The sequence below is a fragment of the Callorhinchus milii genome, unplaced genomic scaffold (assembly GCF_018977255.1).
Source record: "Callorhinchus milii isolate IMCB2004 unplaced genomic scaffold, IMCB_Cmil_1.0 Scaffold639, whole genome shotgun sequence".
In the NCBI taxonomy this organism is placed as follows: Eukaryota; Metazoa; Chordata; class Chondrichthyes; order Chimaeriformes; family Callorhinchidae; genus Callorhinchus; species Callorhinchus milii.
This window is the reverse complement of record NW_024705380.1, coordinates 18,451-40,000: the sequence shown is the minus strand read 5'-3', so window position 1 is coordinate 40,000 and position 21,550 is coordinate 18,451. Positions and strand designations below refer to the sequence as shown.

General features: G+C 44.5%; 1 protein-coding gene across 1 annotated transcript in view; it reads right to left on the bottom strand.

Annotated features, from left to right (window-relative positions):
• Window positions 1-24: 24 nt before the first annotated feature.
• Window positions 25-21,550, bottom strand: part of LOC103172934 (carcinoembryonic antigen-related cell adhesion molecule 5-like) — a 38,416-nt gene continuing 16,890 nt past the window's right edge. Inside the window, exons 5-12 of the mRNA XM_042346338.1 lie at window positions 21,089-21,367; window positions 17,085-17,363; window positions 15,968-16,231; window positions 11,896-12,171; window positions 6,907-7,035; window positions 6,251-6,318; window positions 914-952; window positions 25-349 (exon numbers count right to left, since the gene is read on the bottom strand). Of these exons, the coding sequence (XP_042202272.1) occupies window positions 290-349; window positions 914-952; window positions 6,251-6,318; window positions 6,907-7,035; window positions 11,896-12,171; window positions 15,968-16,231; window positions 17,085-17,363; window positions 21,089-21,367 (1,394 nt within the window). The 3' untranslated portion in view covers window positions 25-289. The remainder of the gene's footprint in view (window positions 350-913; window positions 953-6,250; window positions 6,319-6,906; window positions 7,036-11,895; window positions 12,172-15,967; window positions 16,232-17,084; window positions 17,364-21,088; window positions 21,368-21,550) is intronic.

The window sequence follows — 21,550 nt, the reverse complement described above, 5'->3', positions numbered from 1 at the left end:
CCTGGAGTCCAGGGTGGAGGCAGAGAGATAGAGTTTACCCCACACCTGTGGATGATATCACTGAGTGGGACCATGTGAGCACCACATGAGAATTACGCTCCAGAGTTCTTGAACACAGAGAAACAAACTGTGGGTGATACAAACCGCCAGACTCCAGTCCAGCAACTGCACAAAGAGAAGGTGCTGGGAACGGGAGGGGGAGGAGATGGTTTGCTGATCCCGGCCGTGTTGGGGTTGAATAAGCCGCACATCAGCACTTCACGGCTCCAGTCCCCGTCTGTTCAGACAGTTATCCAACCATTTTGCCTCTCAGGTCACTGTACAGGGACTGATCATGTGGCTGTAAAGTCTGGCCAGAGAAGACAGGAAGAGAATGTCACTACTGTCACAGGTGTAACAGTCAGCGGTGCAAATAATAATAATAATAAATAGGAATCCGAGCATTTCATACAGCGCCTGATCACGCCATTAAAACACAAGGAAACCTGTCTAAGGTTTCTCCCTGACCCGCCCGGGAATCGTACTCAGTTCCTCTCGCTTGTGAGGCGAGGGGTCCAACCCCTGAGCTACAGGTCTCCCCTCGTGTCACAAGGTGTGGCAGGTCGCTGGGGGGGAACAGGAATCAGGGAGCCTGGGGTAGAGAGTGTGACGGGGTGACTGTCAGCAGCACGTACACAGTGAGCTGCACTGAGGAGACAGGTGCTGACACACCATGGACACACAGCTGACCACCGCCCCCCACCCACCCACCCACCCACCCACCCCGTGGGCAGCAGCTCTCAGCAGAGGGTTGGCAGAGGTCTGGAGGAGGGTATGTTGCCCTCATGGCCACTGGCACATGGTGCAGGGCTCAGGGCAGAGGCTACAAGAGGACGTTTGGATCCCACACAATGAAATATGAATCATCTCTCACCGTGTAGGTGGCATTGGGATCAGAGGCCTCAGCGAGTTCCTGCAGTAAGAAAGTCAGAGTGAATATAAACAGTCAGGAGATGGGAAGAGTTGTGCTGAAGGGACAGAGAGCAACGGAAACCTGTCTTTGTGTTTCACATCTGATCAACAATATCATCATAGATTGTGTTTACAGCACAGAACGATGTCTGTGTCTGTGCTCGAGCTCTCTCCCCCACTGTGGCTCTCTACTCTAACCCCATTCCCTGCTCTCTCTCTCTCTCTCTCTCTCTCCCCATCGTGTCTGTGCTGGGGCTCACTCCCCCACTGGGGCTCTCTCCTCTAACCCCATTCCCTGCTCTCTCTCTCTCTCTCTCTCCCCATCGTGTCTGTGCTCGAGCTCTCTCCCCCACTGTGGCTCTCTCCTCTAACCCCATCCCCTGCTCTCTCTCTCTCTCTCTCTCTCCCCATCGTGTCTGTGCTGGAGCTCACTCCCCCACTGGGGCTCTCTACTCTAACCCCATTCCCTGCTCTCTCTCTCTCTCTCCCCATCGTGTCTCTCTCTCTCTCTCCCCATCGTGTCTGTGCTGGGGCTCTCTCCCCCACTGGGCTCTCTCCTCTAACCCCATTCCCTGCTCTCTCTCTCTCTCTCTCTCTCCCCATCGTGTCTGTGCTGGGGCTCACTCCCCCACTGGGCTCTCTCCTCTAACCCCATTCCCTCCTCTCTCTCTCTCCCCATCGTGTCTGTGCTGGGGCTCTCTCCCCCACTGGGCTCTCTCCTCTAACCCCATTCCCTGCTCTCTCTCTCTCTCTCTCCCCATCGTGTCTGTGCTGGGGCTCACTCCCCCACTGGGGCTCTCTCCTCTAACCCCATTCCCTGCTCTCTCTCTCTCTCTCTCTCCCCCCATCATGTCTGTGCTGGGGCTCACTCCCCCACTGGGGCTCTCTCCTCTAACCCCATTCCCTGCTCTCTCTCTCTCTCTCTTCCCCCCATCGTGTCCGAGCTGGTGCTCGCTCCCCCACTGTGGCTCTCTACTCTAACCCCATTCCCTGCTCTCTCTCTCTCTCTCTCTCCCCATCGTGTCTGTGCTGGGCTCACTCCCCCACTGGGCTCTCTCCTCTAACCCCATTCCCTGCTCTCTCTCTCTCCCCATCGTGTCTGTGCTGGAGCTCACTCCCCCACTGGGCTCTCTCCTCTAACCCCATTCCCTGCTCTCTCTCTCTCCCCATCGTGTCTGTGCTGGGCTCACTCCCCCACTGGAGCTCTCTCTTCTCACCCCATCCCCTGCTCTCTCTCTCTCTCTCTCCCCATCGTGTCTGTGCTGGAGCTCACTCCCCCACTGGGGCTCTCTACTCTAACCCCATTCCCTGCTCTCTCTCTCTCTCTCTCTCCCCCCATCATGTCTTTGCTGGGGCTCACTCCCCCACTGGAGCTCTCTCCTCTAACCCCATCCCCTGCTGTGTTCTGTCATGTCTGTGCTGGTGGTCTCCGAGACCGTATCTTAGTGAAAGGCTCTGTGTAAGTTCACCTTATTGTTGCACAGTGTTTGAAACTGGACTGACACATCCACAGAGTATGTGGAGTCGGGGAAAATAGCAGAATGGATAGCAATCTGCTGCAAAACAGACAGCAGAGAGTAGGGGTAAAGGGCAGCGGCTCAGACTGGCAGGGGGTGGGCAGTGGGGTTCCACAAGGATGGGGATTGGGACCCACTGTTGTTCACAATATACATTAATGATTTGGACTCGGGAATCAGAAGGACAATTTCAATATTTGTGGACGAGACCAGATCGGGGGGAATAGTATCCAGAGGAGGACGGTCACACGTTACAGCAAAACATTAATAAACTTGCTGAGTGGGCACTTAAATGGCAAATGCATTTCAATGCATCATCGAGACGTCTCAAAGCTTCACAGAATATACTGTAAAGCCAATTGACTATATTTTGGGGCGAAACACGGCGCCAATTGCACCAGCGACGTCCCACAAACAGTCTGGATTGATGGACCAAATTATTATTTTAAAAAAGGTATTATTACCCCAGAAAAGCAATCCGCCAATCGACTAACAGCCGGGTTCCTCCTTACTGCTGGTAAACAATGTGTGTGTGTGTGTGTGTGTGTGTGGGTGTGTGTGTGGGTGGAGTAAGGAAAAATTTTCTCCTCGCCCAGGAATCGAACCCGGATCCTCTCGCTTGCAAAGCAAGTGCTCTAACCACTGAGCAACAGGACCATAGACAGATGGTAAATGAGATGAGGAGGAACTGCTGTACACAGAGGGCAGTGGGAATGAGGAAGCTGTGGTCTCGCCCTAACCTCAGGTCTCTGGCTTGCGAGGCGAGTGCTCTAACCACTGAGCTACAGGACTCCACAAACAAAAATAATCCTTGCATTTGATATATCACCTTATCACATCATCGAGACGTCTCAAAGCTTCACAGAATATACTGTAAAGCCAATTGACTATATTTTGGGGCGAAACATGGCGCCAATTGCACCAGCGACGTCCCACAAACAGTCTGGATTCATGGACCAAATTATTATTTTAAAAAAGGTATTATTACCCCAGAAAAGCGATCTGCCAATCGACTAACAGCCGGGTTCCTACTTACTGCTGGTAAACAATGTGTGTGTGGGTGTGTGTAGGTGGAGTAAGGAAAAATGTTCTCCTCGCCCAGGAATCGAACCCGGGTCCTCTCGCTTGCAAAGCAAGTGCTCTAACCACTGAGCAACAGGACCATAGACAGATGGTAAATGAGATGAGGAGGAACTGCTGTACACAGAGGGCAGTGGGAATGAGGAAGCTGTGGTCTCGCCCTAACCTCAGGTCTCTGGCTTGCGAGGCGAGTGCTCTAACCACTGAGCTACAAAAATAATCCTTGCATTTGATATATCACCTTATCACATCATCGAGACGTCTCAAAGCGCTTCACAGAATATACTGCAAAGTGAATTGACTGTATATTTTGTGGGCGAAACACAGCAGCCAATTGCGCACAGTGACGTCCCCACAAACAGCCTGGACTGAGTGACACATTTTTTATTTCTTTTTGAAGGAATTACTTCCCCCAGAAAAGCAATTTGCCAATCGACTAACAGCCGGGTTCCTACTAACTGCTGGTTAAACAGAGGCGCGTGTGTGGAGGAAGGAAACTTGCCCAACATTTAGTCCTACCAGGAATCAAACCCTACTCTAACCGCTGAGCTACAGGACTCCACAGTCCATATACCAGCGATGGAAAGATAACAGCGAAGGTTTACTACGACTGTACCAGTGCTGGTTGGCTACTGGTATTAGGGCAGACGGGAGAGGTTGGGCTGTTTTTTGCCAGAGAAGAATCACTCAAGAGAGGGCCTAATGGAGGTGTTTACAATTATAAAAGGGTTTGATAAAGTCAGCATAAATAGGCAACTGCAACTTGTTGGGGAGTCTGTAACCAGGAGACGGACACAAGTGTATATTAGCGCCAAAGGGATGTCAACCAGAATAGGAGGAACTCCTTCACCCAGAGAACGGTGACAATCTGGAGCACTGCCTGAGTCAGAGGGAGAAGTGGGAGGATTGTGTGTCTACTGTGGGGTATAAACACTGGCACAGACTCGTTGGGCTGAAGGCCCATCTCCACACCTACAGTCCAGGTAAATCTATGTAAATAACCATTTACTTAACCTTCTGTTTAACTCTCCTCCAGTTTATGCCCCCGTTGGGTTCTATTCTATAGTGCAATGAGCTTTTATTATCATTACCGTAGAGTCCTGAAGCTCAGTGGTTAGAGCACTTGTCTCGCAAGCGAGAGACCTGGGTTTGATTCCCAGCAGAGAGAAATGTTGGTCAAGTTTCCTCACTGCACACGTCTCTGTTTACTGAACAGTAAGTAGGAACCCGGTTGTTAGTCGATTGTCGGATCTCCTTTCAGGGGTTAATAAAACAATCGTTCACTTCAATCCACGATTGTTTGTGGGGACGATGCTCTGCGCAATTGGCTGCCGCGTTCGCCCACAAATATACAGTCAATTCACTTTACAGTGTGTTCTGTGAAGCGCTTTGGGACGTCCTCCCGACGTGAAAAGCGCTATATCAAATGCAAGGATTATTATTATTATTATTACTCTGTGAAGCGTTTTGAGATGTTTTCTATGACGTGATAAGGCGCTGTGTCAAATGCAATGATGATTATTATTGCTATGTATCTCAGAGGCCTTTTTTTTAAGATAATTAAAAGTAATCAAAACTGATTTAATGCTCATTGTCTGTGGACAGGACTCCGGCCTTAGGGAATGTCAGAATCGAGCCCCCCCTCTATGACGGTCTCTGGTCCGGTCCCTGAGCCAGGAGGGTCCACAGTATCCCAGGGAACCGGTGATGACAGCACAGCCCGGCCTGGCTCATCAGCAGGACCTGGGGCAGACCAGTCACTGGGGGCAGGGAATCCTCCCCCTCAGCTCCTGTTAACACAGCAGCCAAAGCCCTGACTAACGGGGAGGGTGGTCCTCGCTGGACAAGCAGCGGGAAAGCGAGTCAATGGCAAACTATGTGGGTTTAGCTGGTTAGCCTCCAGCAGTTACCCCAACGCACACTCTGGGGTCCACAATGATTATGGAATATAATTAATTTCAGTCATTCGATTATGTAGAATCATAGAATATTACAGCACAGAAGGAGGCCATTCAGCCCATCGGGCCTGTGCCGGCTCTTTGGAAGAGCTTCTCAATCTTTTCCCAACTATCTTAAATCCATGTCCCCTGGTTACTGACCCACCCGCCATGGAAGCAGTTTCTCTCTGTTCATCCTATCGAATCCCTTCATTATTTTGATCACCTCTATTAAATCTCTCCTTAACCTTCTCTGCTCCGAGGAGAACAATCCCAGTGACCACCATACAACAACAACAACAACATCATACATGTGGAAAGCGCCTTTCACAAAAGAGGACGTTCCAAGGCGCTGGACAGTCAGTGTTTCAGACCCGAGCTGGGGGTCGGGATCGGGGTGGATTGAGGGCGGGGGGGGGGGGATCAGGGTGAGGGAAAGCACGATCGAAGACTCGGGTCTTGAGATGGGTCTTGAAGTAGGTGAGGGAGGGGGGGGGAGGCGGAGGGACTGTGGGATGGAGTTGCAGAGGGTGGGGCAGAGTGGCAGAAGGCAGAGCGCCCGCCAACAGTGGGCAGGAAATCAGGCCATCTATTATATAGAATCATGGAGGCGGGGAACGAGAAGCAGACCACAGCAGTTGATTATCCAGTCAATAATTTGAGTCAGTTGGCGAGATTCAGGGGAGTTAACAGCTGCTCACTTCATGCCACAGACAGTGAGATGGAACCATGTTGACCAGAGGTTGTTTTAGTAACTATCCTGACCTGGTTCCCCATATGGCTGGACTCATTCTGGTAGATTGTTCGTGCCTCATTGCGTGTTGAAGAGATTCCTGTTGTGAGAATGACACCATTATCTAATTTACTCTCTCATCACAGGTTCATATATTTTTCATACCCGGTATCATCCATTGACATTGCCTCTCCAGGTCGAGGATATTCTTTCCTCAATGGGGAGCGGAAAACCCCATCAGATGGATCACCTTAGGACCGAGATCTCGTTTGTGCTCTCTGAGCCTCTGAGCACTTAGAATAGTCTTTGTATTTGATATAATAATAATCCTTGTATTTGATATAATAATAGTCCTTGTGTTTGATATAATAATAGTCCTTGTATTTGATATAATAATAGTCCTTATATTTGATATAATAATAGTCCTTGTATTTGATATAATCATATCATAGAATCATAGAATCGTACAGCACAAAAAGAGGCCATTCGGCCCATCGAGTCTGTGCGGCTCTTTGAATAGAGCAATTAATGTCAATCCCACTTCTCGTCCCTTTCCCCATAACCTGCAAACCCGTTCTCCTCAAATACCCGTCCACCGCGTTTTTAAAAGTAATTATCGAATCTAATATAATAATCCTTGGATTCGATACACTGTATACGTCACTACAAATAAAAGTGATGTAGTTACCGGGATCTCCAGCAGAATGCCTACGCTTTCTATAGACAACAGCAATCAGGAGAATGATGATCACAAACAATATAACCCCGAGAGTGATGGCTGCGATGGTGGCGCTCTGATCCTGAGCACCAACAGAATCTGGAGGGGAAAGTCAACAGATGTTAATGTTCATACAATGCCCTTCACATGGGTTATCATAATAATCGTTAATAATCCTTGATATAGCGCCTTATCACGTCTTCGAGAGTCTCAAAGCGCTTCACAGAATACCCTGTAAAGTAGTGACTGTATATTTTGTTTGCAGCCAATTGTGCACAGCAGCGTCCCACAAACAGTCGTGGATTGAGTGACCAAATTATTATTATTATTTTCTTTTGGAGACATTATTACCCACAGAAAAGCGATCCACCAATCGACTAACAACCGACTTCCTACTTACTGCTGCTATCAAAGGTGTGTGTGTTCTGCCTAATGTTTCACCCTGACCCGCCCGGGAATCGAACCCAGTTCCTCTCGCTTGCGAGGCGAGAGCTCTAACTACTGAGCTACAGGGCTCCAAGTGTAACTCCCACGGTCAGTCGGGCTTATTTGATCAATGGTGAGCTGTGGAGTTGTGTGTGACAGAACGGTGCCATTAAATATCCATTTAGTCTCCAAGTTCTGCTGAGTGTGTCCCAGTGATTGTAAGCTCAGGGGTGTCTGGTCCATCTGCAACAGACGCAAGAACGGCTTCTTTATTACCACTGAACGTAAAGCATAAGATTGAAGACTTATTCAATGTTCTGTGTTACGGTGACACTGGTGATTTTTCTGTGAATAGTATGATAATAGAATCATACAATTATAAACCAGTGGTTACACTGAACTTTTTGACAAAGATGTTCTTTTGGTTTCTGTTTTAATAGTACTGTAGCTCAGTGGTTAGAGCACTCGCCAGAGTGAGAGACCTGGGTTCGATTCCTGGGCAGAGCGAAATGTTGGGCAAGTTTCCTCACTCCACACACACTCACACACACCTCTGTTTATCCATCAGTGAGTAGAAACCCGGTTTTTAGTCGATCGGTGGATCAATTTTCCGATGGTAATAAATCCTTCAAATAATAATACTAATAATTTGGTCACTTCAATCCATGACTGTTTGTGGGACACTGCTGTGTTTCGCCCACAAAATATTCAGTCACTACACTTTACATTGCTGGAGTCCATAACACTGTAATCTGCCTCATAGCGCAGTGTGATCAGCAGTGGCTGCTCGTCAGTGATGACATAACGGTGACTGCTTGGATTCCTGAACCACAAACAGCCCAACTTCAGGGTCACCACTTCAGTTTGCATCAGCTGCTGTACATGTTTGTTATGTGCGAAGCCTTCCTTTCTTGTGCTGAAGACAATCCATGTCTTGGAAGTAAATTCTACATTATAACAGGACCCCCTTAAAGAGAGTTCCACGTTTCCGTGTCATCGTTTTCCTTCATTGGTATCAGTCCTTTTCACTTTGCTGTAATAATCAATAACCACATTCAGCGAACTGACCGTCCCGAATACTGATCCAAGAATAATACTGAAGGAACTAATAGTGACTCAACCCTTAGACTAATAATAATAATCAGTGCATTTGATATAGAGCTTTTCACGTCTTCCAGACATCTCAAAGCTCTTCACAGAATACACTGTAAAGTGAATTGACTGTTTATTTGTGGGCGAAACGAGGCAACCAATTTTGCACAGCAGCGTCCCACAAACATTGAATCACCAAATAATATTTTTTTTTCTTGAGGGATTATTCTCAGGCGTGTGGAGTAAGGACACTTTCACCCTTCCAGGAATCAAACCCCGGTCTCTCACTTGCAAGGCGAGTGCTCTAATCACTGAGCTCCAGGATTCCCTACAGGACTGACCTAAAACTGACCTGTCTCTAATACTGACCAGCGTCCGACCCTTATACTGAACAACATAAGGTTCGGATGAGACATTAAATCCTGCCTTCTGTCCAGATGGACGTTAATAATAATCCTTGCATTTGATATAGCTCCTTATCATGACTTCGAGACGTCTCAGAGCACTGGGCGAAACGTGGCAACCAATTGCGCACAGCAGTGTCCCACAAACAGTCATGGATTGAATGATAAATGTATTATTTGTTTGTGTCCCTGAACAATATAGTGTGTCAGCCCGGCTCAATTAGTGGCACTCTCACACATGAATCAGAAGGTTGTAGTTTCAAGCCATTGTAAGGACAATGTAAGGAATTATTACCCCCAGAAAAGCAATCCGCCAATTGACTAATAACCAGGTTCCTACTTACTGCGAAGGTAAATAGCGGTGTGTGGAGTAACGAAACGTTTCACCTGCCGGGAATCAAACCCCGGTCTCTCACTTGCGAGGTGAGCGCTCTAACCCCTGAGCTACAGGACTCCCACTATTCGAAAATAGAATGGAGTTCCTTCTCCTGGTGTCCTGGCCGACAATCCTACAAATAAAATCAGCCATTCACTCCAAGGCAGTTGGTGGGGAGATTGCTGTGCGCAAAATTGGTGACCGTATTTTCCCAGAAAATACACACAACTATATCACTTCACAGTAATCTATGAAGTGCTTTGATGTGTCGGTGATGTGATAAAAGTGCCATATCAAATGCAAAGATTATTCTCATTATTATAATGAATTACGATCCACTCAATTTTCCTTTAGAGTTTAAAGGATTTTGAATCAACCCAATTCTGTAAATGTATGAAAACAAAGGGGAAAATTGAAGGGATGAGAGAGAGAGAGAGAGAGAAAGAGAGTGAAAAAAAGAGATGAGAGGGAGAGAAGGAAACAGAGAGATAGACAAGAGAGAGTAAGGGAGATTATATAAGGAGGGTAATAATTCCTTCAAAAAATAATAATAAATTGGTCATTCAATCCACGACTGATTGTGGGACACTGCCATAATTCGCCCACAATATATAGTCAATTCACTTCACAGTAAATTCTGTGAAGCGCTTTGAAACGTCTGAAAGACGTGATAAGGAGCTATATCAAATGCAAGGATTATTATTATCAATTATTATTATAGACAAGAGAGAGTAAGGGAGATTAAGAGTGAGGGAGACCAAGAGAAAAATAGTCAGAGAAAGGTGGTGACAGACCCAAATGGCACGTGGACAGATTTTCGGAGTTTAGCATTCTCCTCCAAGGCACACAATCATCCAACACAATAATTATTAATAATCCTTACATTGGATATAGCACCTTATCATGTTGTCGAGATGTGTCAAAGCGCTGCACAGGATTAATGTAAAGTGCACTGATATTTTGTGGACAAATGTAGGAACTATTTTATGTTCAACAATATCACATGAACAGTTAATGACCAATTTTATTTGGGGGAAGCGCTCTGAGACGCGACCCGACAGGAGGGGTGCTATATAAATGCAAGTTCTTCTTGTTGTTAGCGATGAAACTCAGAGAGAGAAACTCCATTCTGTTGTCAATAGTACTGTGGGATCTTTAATGTCTATGTGGACAGTCACAGGACTCTGGTTTAACGTCTCATCCGTTAGCACCTCTAACTCCTCTGGCTCCGGTCTGCTCCACATCCCCCGCCCCAACCGCCCTACCATCCACCTTCAGCCTCTCAGCCCCGAGGCTCTGGAACTCTATCCCCAGTGCCTTCGCCTCTTCCTCCCTTTCCTCCTTCGAGGCCGGTCTCAAGACCTTTCTCTTCGACCGTACCTTCAGCTCCACTCTCGACTCTCTACCCCCTCCTCGCTCCCTCCCTTCCCTCCCCTCACCCTGACCATCTCCCCCTCCTCGCTCCCTTCCCTCCCCTCACCCTGACCATTTCCCCCCTCCTCGCTCCCTCCCTTCCCTCCCCTCACCCTGACCATTTCCCCCTCCTCGCTCCCTCCCTTCCCTCCCCTCACCCTGACCATCTCCCCCCTCCTCGCTCCCTTCCCTCCCCTCACCCTGACCATTTCCCCCCTCCTCGCTCCCTCCCTTCCCTCCCCTCACCCTGACCATCTCCCCCCTGCTCGGGTCCCGACCCAACTGTCCATCGCCTTGGGACGTCCTCCCGACGTGAAAAGCGCTCTATAAATGAAATCTTGTTGTTGTTGTAACACATCACACCCCAGCACTGCATTGCAGTGACAGCCTCGACTATACAGGTTCCAGGTTCCAATGTGGGGCTTCAACCCACAATCGTCTGATTCAGAGGCAAAAGCGCTGCTAACTGAGCCATACTGACAATGAGGCAATCAAACTCCACCACAGTTAGCAGAACATAAGCACAAGATCAACTCCTAATATTTGTTTCTTCAAGTATGTCAGTATGTTCATGTCAAGCAGACAGAGCATCATTGGGCCTGGATAAAAGAGTGGCAATATAAATATAAATTTGCATACGGGGTCTTCTGTGAATCACATGGAAACTACTTTTCAACTTCCACTCTTAATTCTAGATTTTCTGATGTTGATAACTATTCATAACTTATTAAATTACAAAACATCGCTGCATTTGAAACACAAGAGTTGGAGCTGAATATCAATGCAATGCATTTTCTACCACTATACAGAAGAGTATATTGAGCTCCCAACGTAGAAAAGCTAGAAATATCATGACCACATCATGATAGCACATCACAGCACAGTACGTTCACTTACCCTGTAAAGTTACGTTTAATGTTGTCTCATTCACTCTTAAGGTAACGCTGTTACGAGCCTGACAAGTGTAACTCCCAAGGTCAGTCGGGCTTATTTGATCAATGGTGAGCTGTGGAGTTGTGTGTGACAGAACGGTGCCATTAAATATCCATTTATACTGAGCTTCTGGGTTTGACTGAGCAGAACAAGACAATGTTAGAGAGTCTCCAAGTTCTGCTGAGTGTGTCCCAGTGATTGTAAGCTCAGGGGTGTCTGGTCCATCTGCAACAGACGCAAGAACGGCTTCTTTATTACCACTGAACGTAAAGCATAAGATTGAAGCCTTATTCTGAGAGGTGACTGAGTACTTACACGCAATGCTCAGTGTGTGGCTGCCGGACTGAGAGCTAAGGCTGTTCTTTGCCTCACACCGATACGTTCCACCATCATTTCTAGTCACACTGATGATGGTCAGGGTGGCATTATCCTGGGAGATTGTGATCCTGTCATTGCTGTGGAGAGCTCTCTCATCCTTAAACCACAACCGTGACTCAACAGTGCCTTTAACATCACATGTCAGTGTCACAGTGTCATTGTATTCTATCGGGTTGGGAATGTTCTGTGTTACGGTGACGCTGGTGATTTTCTCTGTAAATAGAATGATAATAGAATCATACAATTATAAACCAGTTGTTATGCTGAACTTTTTGACAGTTATTCTTTTGGTTTCTGTTCTGTTTTAATAGTGCTGTAGCTCATTGTGCAATTCTCTTTAAGGGGCTCCTGTTATAATATATAATATGGTTATAAAATGTTGGGCAAGTTTCCTGACTCCACACACACTCACACACCTCTGTTTGTCTATCAGTGAGTAGAAACCCGGTTGTTAGTCGATCGGTGGATCAATTTTCCGGGGGTAATAATTCCTTCAAATAATAATACTAATAATTTGGTCACTTCAATCCATGACTGTTTGTGGGACACTGCTGTGCGCATTTGGCTGCTGTGTTTCGTCCACAATATATTCAGTCACTACACTTTACAGTATATTATGTGAAGCACTTTGAGACGTCTCGAAGACGTGATAAGGCACTGTATCAAATACAAGGATGATTATAGTATCATGATCTGTTTGCCACATACCCAAGGACTGACACAGCGGACCTTTATCAGGAGAATTCTAACCCCATCAGAAGGCATTGCTGGAGTCCATAACACTGTAATCTGCCTCATAGCGCAGTGTGATCAGCAGTGGCTGCTCGTCAGTGATGACATGACGGTGACTGCTTGGATTCCTGAACCACAAACAGCCCAACTTCAGGGTCACCACTTCAGTTTGCATCAGCTGCTGTACATGTTTGTTATGTGCGAAGCCTTCCTTTCTTGTGCTGAAGAAAATCCATGTCTTGGAAGTAAATTCTACATTATAACAGGACCCCTTAAAGAGAGTTCCATGTTTCCGTGTCATCGTTTTCCTTCATTGGTATCAATCCTTTTCACTTTGCTGTAATAATCAATAACCACATTAAGCGAACTGACCGTCCCGAATACTGATCCAAGAATAATACTGAAGGACTAATAGTGACTCAACCCTTAGACTAATAATAACAATAATCCTTGAATTTGATATAGAGCTTTTCATGTCTTCTAGACATCTGCAGTGCTTCATAGAATATACTGTAAAGTGAATTGACTTGTGGGCGAAACGCGAAAACCAATTTTGCAACGTAGTGTCCCACAAGCAGTCGTGGATTGAGTGACCAAATAATAATTTTTTTTCTTGAGGGATTATTATCAGGCATGTGTAGTCAGGAATCTTGCCCAAGGTTTCACCCTGCCAGTCATCGAACCCAGGTCTCTCACTTGCGAGGCGAGTTCTCTAATCACTGAACTCCAGGATTCCATACCGGACTAACCTAAACCTGTCTCTAATACAGACTAGCTTCCGACCCTTATACTGAGATATTGAATCCTGGCTTCTGTCCAGGTGGACATTAATAATAATAATCCTTTGCTCCTTATCATGTCTTCGAGATGTCTCAGAGCACTGGGCGAAATGTGGCAGCCAATTGCACACAGCAGTGTCCCACAAACAGTTGTGGATTGAGTGATAAATGTATTGTTTGTTTGCGTCCTTGAACAATACAGTGTGTCAGCCCGGCTCAATTAGTGGCACTCTCATCCCCGAATCAGAAGGTTGTAGTTTCAAGCCATTGTAAGGACAATGTAAGGAATTATTACCCCCAGAAAAGCAATCCGCCAATTGACTAATAACAGGTTCTTACTTACTGTGAAGGTAAATAGAGGTGTGTGGAGTAACGAAACGTTTCACCTGCCGGGAATCAAACCCCGGTCTCTCACTTGTGAGGCGAGCGCTCTAACCCCTGAGCTACAGGACCCCACTATCCTGGTGTCCAGGGTGACAATCCTACAAATAAAATTAACCCCTCACTCTGAGGCAGTTGGCGGGGAGATTGCTGTTTGCAAAGTTGACTATCATATTTGCCCAGAAAATACACCAAGCGACATCACTTCACAGTATCCTATGAAGTGCTTTGATGTGTCGGTGATGTGATAAAGTGCCATATCAAATGCAAGGATTATTCTCGTTATTATAATGAATTAAGCCCCTTGATAATTCAGAAGAATGGGTCATGGATTATATTATTTTAAACCACCTCTCTGGCTTTCCTCCACCCAATCCCATCCCTCCCCCATGCTCGCGTCCTGACCCCTGACTGTCCAGCGCCTTGGGAGATCCTCCCGACGTGAAAGGCTCTCTATAAATGTAATTTTGATGTTGCTTTACTTTGAGATAGACCATCATAGCCTTTCCAGTCCTGCACATTCTTACATACATGGAATTTATAAAAAGAGTATTGAAAGGGAGATAAAGAGAGCATGTGGGGTTGATTCACTCCCTTCTGTTTTAACTTCTTGAGATTGTTAACTATTGTTAACTATCACATAATATTCTTTCTCCTTAAAAATACCTGTTGAACTCTCTAAATATTCACTTTTGACAGTAAAGTTGCAACTTAGTTGGGAAGAAAAATGGCAGAGAAGCAGCACTGCTTGTAGTTTAACTGTAAATTAAAAATGGCATAAAATTATAGGTACATTTTATGACGTAAAACAACAAATTTTACGTCACAAGGTCAATCCGGTAGCCAGGAATCTCTGCTCCTGTTATTTTCTTTAAATTTTCACAAAATCAAACGCAAGACTTACCCATCAACACTCAGTACAGTTAAACGTTTGGCAAACTTTAAAATAACACATTTCTCAGCATCAAATGAACAAGTGGTAATCTTACATTTGATATAGTCTTTCATGTCAGGAGGAAGTCTCAAAGTGCTTCATAGGATTTACTGTGTATTTATAGTCAAACGCAGCAGCCAAATTGCTGCTGTCCCACAAACAGTCACAAAACTATTTTATTTGAGGGATTGTTGGTCAGGAAATCCACATTAGGGTTCCATGTTCAGCCAGTTTTTGGGACATCCTTCTGACGTGAAAGTAACTGTATAAGTGTAAATTGTATTGTAAATTGTACTATGATTGTAAATTGGCAATTTGGTAATTTAGTGGGTCCTGTAGCTGAGTGGTTAGAGCACTCGCCTCGCAAGCGATAGACCTGGGTTTGATTCCCGGGCAGTGTGAAACGCTGGGCAAGTCTCCTTGCTCCACATGTCTCTGTTTACTCAGCAGTAAACAGGAACCCGGTTATTAGCCGATAGGCAGATCATTTTTCCGGGGGTAATAATTCCTTAAAAAAAATCATAAATTGGTCACATCAATCCACGACTGTTTGTGGGACATTGTTGTGTGCTATTGTCTGCCACATTTCACCCACAAAATATAGAGTCAATTCACTTCACAGTGTATCCTGTGAAGTACTTTGAGTTGTCTCGAAGACGTGATATGGCGATATATCAAATACAAGGATTAATATTATTATTAAATCCCAACGAGCGCTATCATGGGATCCAGTCACTAGTCAGTGCTTATTCATTGTGTATTGTGCATTCATTGCACATGAACACAGAAGAGAAAATGACAGTGGGTTTGTGGCGAAGCAAAACTGCCTACTTCTGGGTCTCAGTCAATGTCACTTCTTGCATTCGCTCCCCTCACTCTGACCATCCCCCCAATGCTCGGGTCCTGACCCAACTGTCCAGCGCTTTGGGACGTCCTCTCGACGTGAAAGGCGCTCTATAAATGGAATCTTGTTGTTGTTGTTGTTGTTACCCACCACTGTTGGATCCTCTCAAGTGCTGACGGAGCTTTGGTTTCCACATTCCTTCTCATTTTATCTCAGATTGCAATCTTTGTCATCTTGTTTCAGTCGTACAGCACACGCCAGGCCACTTACAGATGTTTTTAGTTAAAAGATAAAGTATAGAAAGGCTTTTACGTCAGGTAACAATACTATTTTACGTACCTATGACAAGGATTCTGATGTTTGCTGCACTATACCTTTGGGTTACACTGTTAAAGGCCTGACACGTGTAATTCCCAGCGTTCTTTGGGGTAATATTGGGAATGAGAAGGTCCGAGTCGTTTTGTAGAAAAGAGGAAGTATTGAAATACCATTGAAATTCACAAGGTGGGTTTGATTCCGCAGAACACGAGAGATTAACAGTTGATGCTGAACTAATTAATTGTAAATGTGGATTGATTGATACGTTGGGATATTCTGGTCCATCTAAAATAGATTCACAGGTTGGTTCAAACACAATCTCTACAGCGTTTTATACAACATCAACGGAGCCGATCACCATGGATCTAAAACTACCCATTGTAAACAGTCAGTGCTACGGGTGGAGGTATCTGTTGGGAGAAACTAAGGTTAAAAGTAAATAAGTATAAAACGTTTGCTTCAATAGAAAGGCCACTATTCTTGTAATTATCAACTTGGCATAACAGAACCCAAAGTGTTGAACATTGTAACGTATTAAATCGAGAAGCGATATGAATCTATCGTTTTATGTGTTACTGAATTTCGAATTGGCCGAATGCTTTCATAATTTGTAACAAACTTCCCCCCGGCAAGTTTACTCCAGAAAGGGATTTCTCCATACGTTTCTGTTGTAGATATGGAATAAAATAAGAAGCTGATATCCGAAAATGTGATTTCTATACTTATTACTTTAAGACCTCATTAATATCAACCACAAACAGACTGAGAAGATTATAATAAAGAGTTGTCCGTGTGCACCCACTCACCCTATAAAAGATTGATGCTAAGACCAGGTGCCCATTTAACACCACTTGACAAAAGGTCACTTTGTGCTGTTGCCTATGGGCTCCAGTGTTACAACACGTCAAAGTGACCATTAGTCAAGTATCAATGTATTGCCACCTCTATCTCAATCAAAGTACAAGTCGTGATGGTAATATCTATTTTAAACATTGACTGCACAGCAAAGCAGCTAAAGTGCCAATCGTATTCAGCGTATGTGTGTGTGAGCAGAACTTTTTCACAATTTAGTCAGGCGGGTTGGCAATTAATTGATGAAGATTAGAAACCACAAATAGTGTTTGATCGGGTCACTTACAGTTAACATTGAGTAGATAAGAATCACTTGTCTTTCCATTCATTACGTTGTACCCAAAACACGTATATTCTCCTGTGTCAGACCTTAAAATTCCAGGTATAGTGAGAGTTCTATTGCCATCACTTAGCGCAATCCTTGTGTCAACATAGATACCATCATTGTCCTTATACCACAGATATGAGACGGCAGTGCCCACTGCAGTGCAGGTCAGAGCCACACTGTCATTATGTTCTACCGGAATAGTGACATTGGATGAAATAGTGGGCTTGGAAATTGGATCTAACGAAACAGGACATTTATTTAGTGTGTAATATATTTGTTAGAGGACACAAACCACAGTGACCAAGAATCAGGCGAAATTGGACTATTCATTCATTCAACAACAACAACTTGCACTTATATACAACAATAACAACTTGGATTTATATAGCGCCCTCCACGCCGGACAGCGACTCAGAGTGCTTTACAGTGGCGGAGCCTGACTCCAAGCCGGGGGGAGAGAGGGTTTATAATTCATTCATTATTCAAACTGTAGTTTCCATTACCTTCATGTTAATAAAACACATATTTAATTGTTGCTCACAGTTGCACTGAGGCTCCGATTCAGTTCCTCACTCTCTTTGTTCCTGAATAAATCTTGAGCCACCAGCACAAAAATGTCAGGTCCTTTTGGGTTTGGTCGCCTGGTGGTTGAGTATCCAAACCAAACTGAGAACTCCGTGCATCCCACCTAACACATGGGAATTCCCTGTGTCTGGAATGGAATGCGCTCTCTCCCTGGAGCGCTGCACTCTGCTCACCTCATTCCGCAGAGTATTGGTGCAGACTGGGCTGAGACCTGGAGACCCAGAGTGTGTGTTGGGGTATTTCCTGGAGTTTAATGAGCTAAAACCGCTGCCACATTTATACTATCTCGGTGGGTCTTGGGGCAAAGACTAAGCTCTGTGGGACCCCATGAAATACCTCTCTCAGTTAATAATTAAGGTCCATGACTGGCTCTTGATACATAATGGAATTATTTTCTGGTAAGGAGGTTATGATTTTAGCGAGTTATATAAAACACTGGTTAGGCCTCAGCTCGAGAACCGAGTTCAATTCTGGGCAACAATCTTTAGGGAGGATGGTACCAGGAATGGGGGACTTCAGTTATGAGGAGAGGTAGAGAAGCTAAGATTATTCTCCTTAGAGCAGAGAAGGTTAAGGGGAGATTTAATAGCGGTGTTCAAAATTATGAGGGGATTTGACAGAATGACCAGAGAGAAACTGTTTCCACTGGCGGGTGGGTCAGTAATCAGAGGACATAGATTTAAGATAGTTATCAAAAGAATCAGAGGGGAGACGGGGAGAAATGTTCTCACACAGTGAGCTGTTCAGATCTGGAATACACTGCCTGAAAAGAGAGAAGTGTTGATTCTTTCAAACACAGATTAGATGTTTTTAGGAAATAACATGGGATATAGTACGTAGGTAGTTCGGGACATATGTGCAAGCGAACACCAGGAAGATGGAAGGCAAACTGGATGGACCTCTGTCTTTTTTCATCCACCATTTCTCATGTTCTTATGTTCTTAAGTGGATACGTATATGGAGAGGAAAAATTTCCAGGGCTATCGGGAGAGAGTGGGGGAGTGTGACTGATTGGGCAGCTCTTCCAAAGAGCTGTCACAGGCACGAGAGCCGAATGGCCTCATTCTGTGCTGTAATATTCTATGATTCTATGACTTCACATATTAGTCGTTCTATGCGATTGGGTTCCTAAAAGGTCTTATTTAGCAATAGGTTATTTCTGTTCTCAGTTGCCTTTATCCTACAGCAGTGTAACAGTTATTATTAAGTTATATCTCAATTTCTTTAGTGAACATTTAAATGTCTCAATTTTGTACACATACAAACACGGTTTCAATTATTAAAGTGCTAAGAATTAGACCAACTTTTTTGAAGTTGTTGAAAGTAACACCAACAAATGACATTTACACAGAGCCTTTGACATGAGTCGACTATCCCAAGGCCACGGACTGTCAAAGGTGTGCACCCGAACTGGGGTTGGGATCAGGAGGGGTGGAGGGCAAGTGGGGGTGGGGGTAGGAGGGTGACTGAAGGCGCGGTCGAAGGGGAGGGTCTTGAGACGTGTTTTGAAGGAGGTAAGGGAGGGGATAGGGCGGAGGGATTTGGGGATGGAGGTTCACAGGTGGGGGCAGAGAGGCTGAAGGCCTAACTGCAGATGGTGGGGAGGGCAGGGCCGGGGAACATGGATATATTCATGATCTGAGGAGTTCTATCTACGTTCACCTGCAAACATTGATTGGACTTTGCGGTAACAATATCATAATGACATTACTTTTACAGATGGTGGTAAACCGTAAGCGTTTCCGGTACATCATGTCAGCACTTTGCTTTAGAAGTTCTAAGAGAACAGTTTTGCAATTCAAAGTTTGCCCATCACAGCAAACAATTACCGGCTACTGAAACCCATGGATAAAGTCATATCATTCACATAAAATAATGTATATGTTAGCTGTTCAATTTCTGAAAAAAAACACAGTTTTACCTTTCAAAATTAGGAGTGAAAATGATATAATAATAATAATAATAATAATCCTTGCATTTGATATAGCGCTTTTCACGTCAGGAGGACGTCCCAAAGCGCTTCACAGAACACACTGTAAAGTGAATTGACTGTATATTTGTGGGCGAACGCGGCAGCCAATTGCGCACAGCAATGTCCCACAAACAGTCGTAGATTGAAAATGACCAATTTAATTATTGTTTTTTGGTTTTTTGGAGGGATTATTATTAGGCGTGTGGAGTAAGGAAACTTGCCCAAGGTTTCGCCCTGCCTGGAATTGAACTCAGGTCTCTCGCTTGCAAAGCGAGTGCTCTAACCACTGAGCTACAGGACTCCACAAATACAGGACTCCATATAAAAAGTAATTACTATTTAATAAATTATCGTTACATACCTATAACTTGGATTTCCCTGCTTGCTTCATTGTACCTTAGTGTTACATTGTTATGTGCCTGACAAGTGTAATTTCCAGTGGCGTTCATAGAAATAATATTAATGATTATTTGTTGACCGTTTTGTTGAAGAAAGGCACCATTGTGAAACCACTGAAATTCAGAGGCTGGATTTGAGTCCACGGAGCACAAGAACTTAACAGTTGTTCCTGAACTGTGTAATGTTTTATCCGGGATGATGGACACATTGGGTAATCCTGGTCCATCCAGAACAAATGCACATCATTTGTAACATCATATAAATCACAAGTCTAAAACTATCTAACGTACAGCCCATCACCAGCACTAAAGGTCACGATGAGCCTGAACACCAAAACTGTGCAAACAAAAGGAGACAGTTATTAATAAAACCTGTCTGTTATAATGTGTAATAATAATAATAGTTGTTTAATATATAAAATCAATTCTGTCCCCTGAAATTCCACTGAGGTATTATTTAGCATTTCAGAGCCAGCAGAAACTTTCCCAGTTTCTGTAGTTCAATGGACACAATTTAAGAATTTAATTCTATTTGCTGTGAAATAATATTACAATAGACAAGTCCAGACCCAAGGGGGGATTTCTACTCCTATATTTTAATTGAGTACCAATTTAGTAGGACTTTTTTCATTGTTCATCAATTCAATTATTATGGTATTTATTTCAGGAGTGGACCAGTGCTTTCACCTGTTGGTACAAATGAAAGTTTGTAGTGATTCAAACAGAATTCAAATCTAATACTTTTATAATGGTTTAGATTGAAATTCGTAATAAAAATAGTTTCATTCAGAGTTTAATGCTGGATATTCTTTTACATTTTGGTGCTTTTATAAATTTTTGTTAAATCTGATCAAATTCAGTGTTTGTTAAAGGAATTGATTATTTGGTGTCCAAAATGGATACGGAGCGTATAATGTTTGCGGAAACAAATATTGCATAACATTAACTAAGATTATACAAATCATTTACAAAAATATAACATTGAAGCTGCTCACTGTGACACTTACAGTTGACATTGAGATAAAATGGATGGCTTGTGTCGTTACTAACGGTGTTGTAGGCCCAGTGCGTGTAATTCCCACTGTCAGCCCTCAGTACTCCAGCTATAGTCAGGGGTTTGTTATCCAGACTTAGGACAGTCCTGTTGTCAGAGCTGATAGTTTTATTGTCTTTCAACCATTGATATGACACGTCTGTCCCTGATGCAGTGCCCGTCAGCCCCACAGTGTCATTATATTCTACTGACTGCGTGACATTGGGGGTAACAGCAATATTGGAAACAGATTCTGTCAAAACACAGGAGAGTATTTACATTCTGTGCATCACATTCTGTGTAAAATACAACAGTTTGATGGAAACTCAAGTCACTTAAAACATCAGCAACAACAACTTGCATTTATACAGCGACTTTACTGTGGGGCAGCGTCTCAGCGTTGGCAGAGTTTGGGGCTGAGACGGGGAGAAAGAGG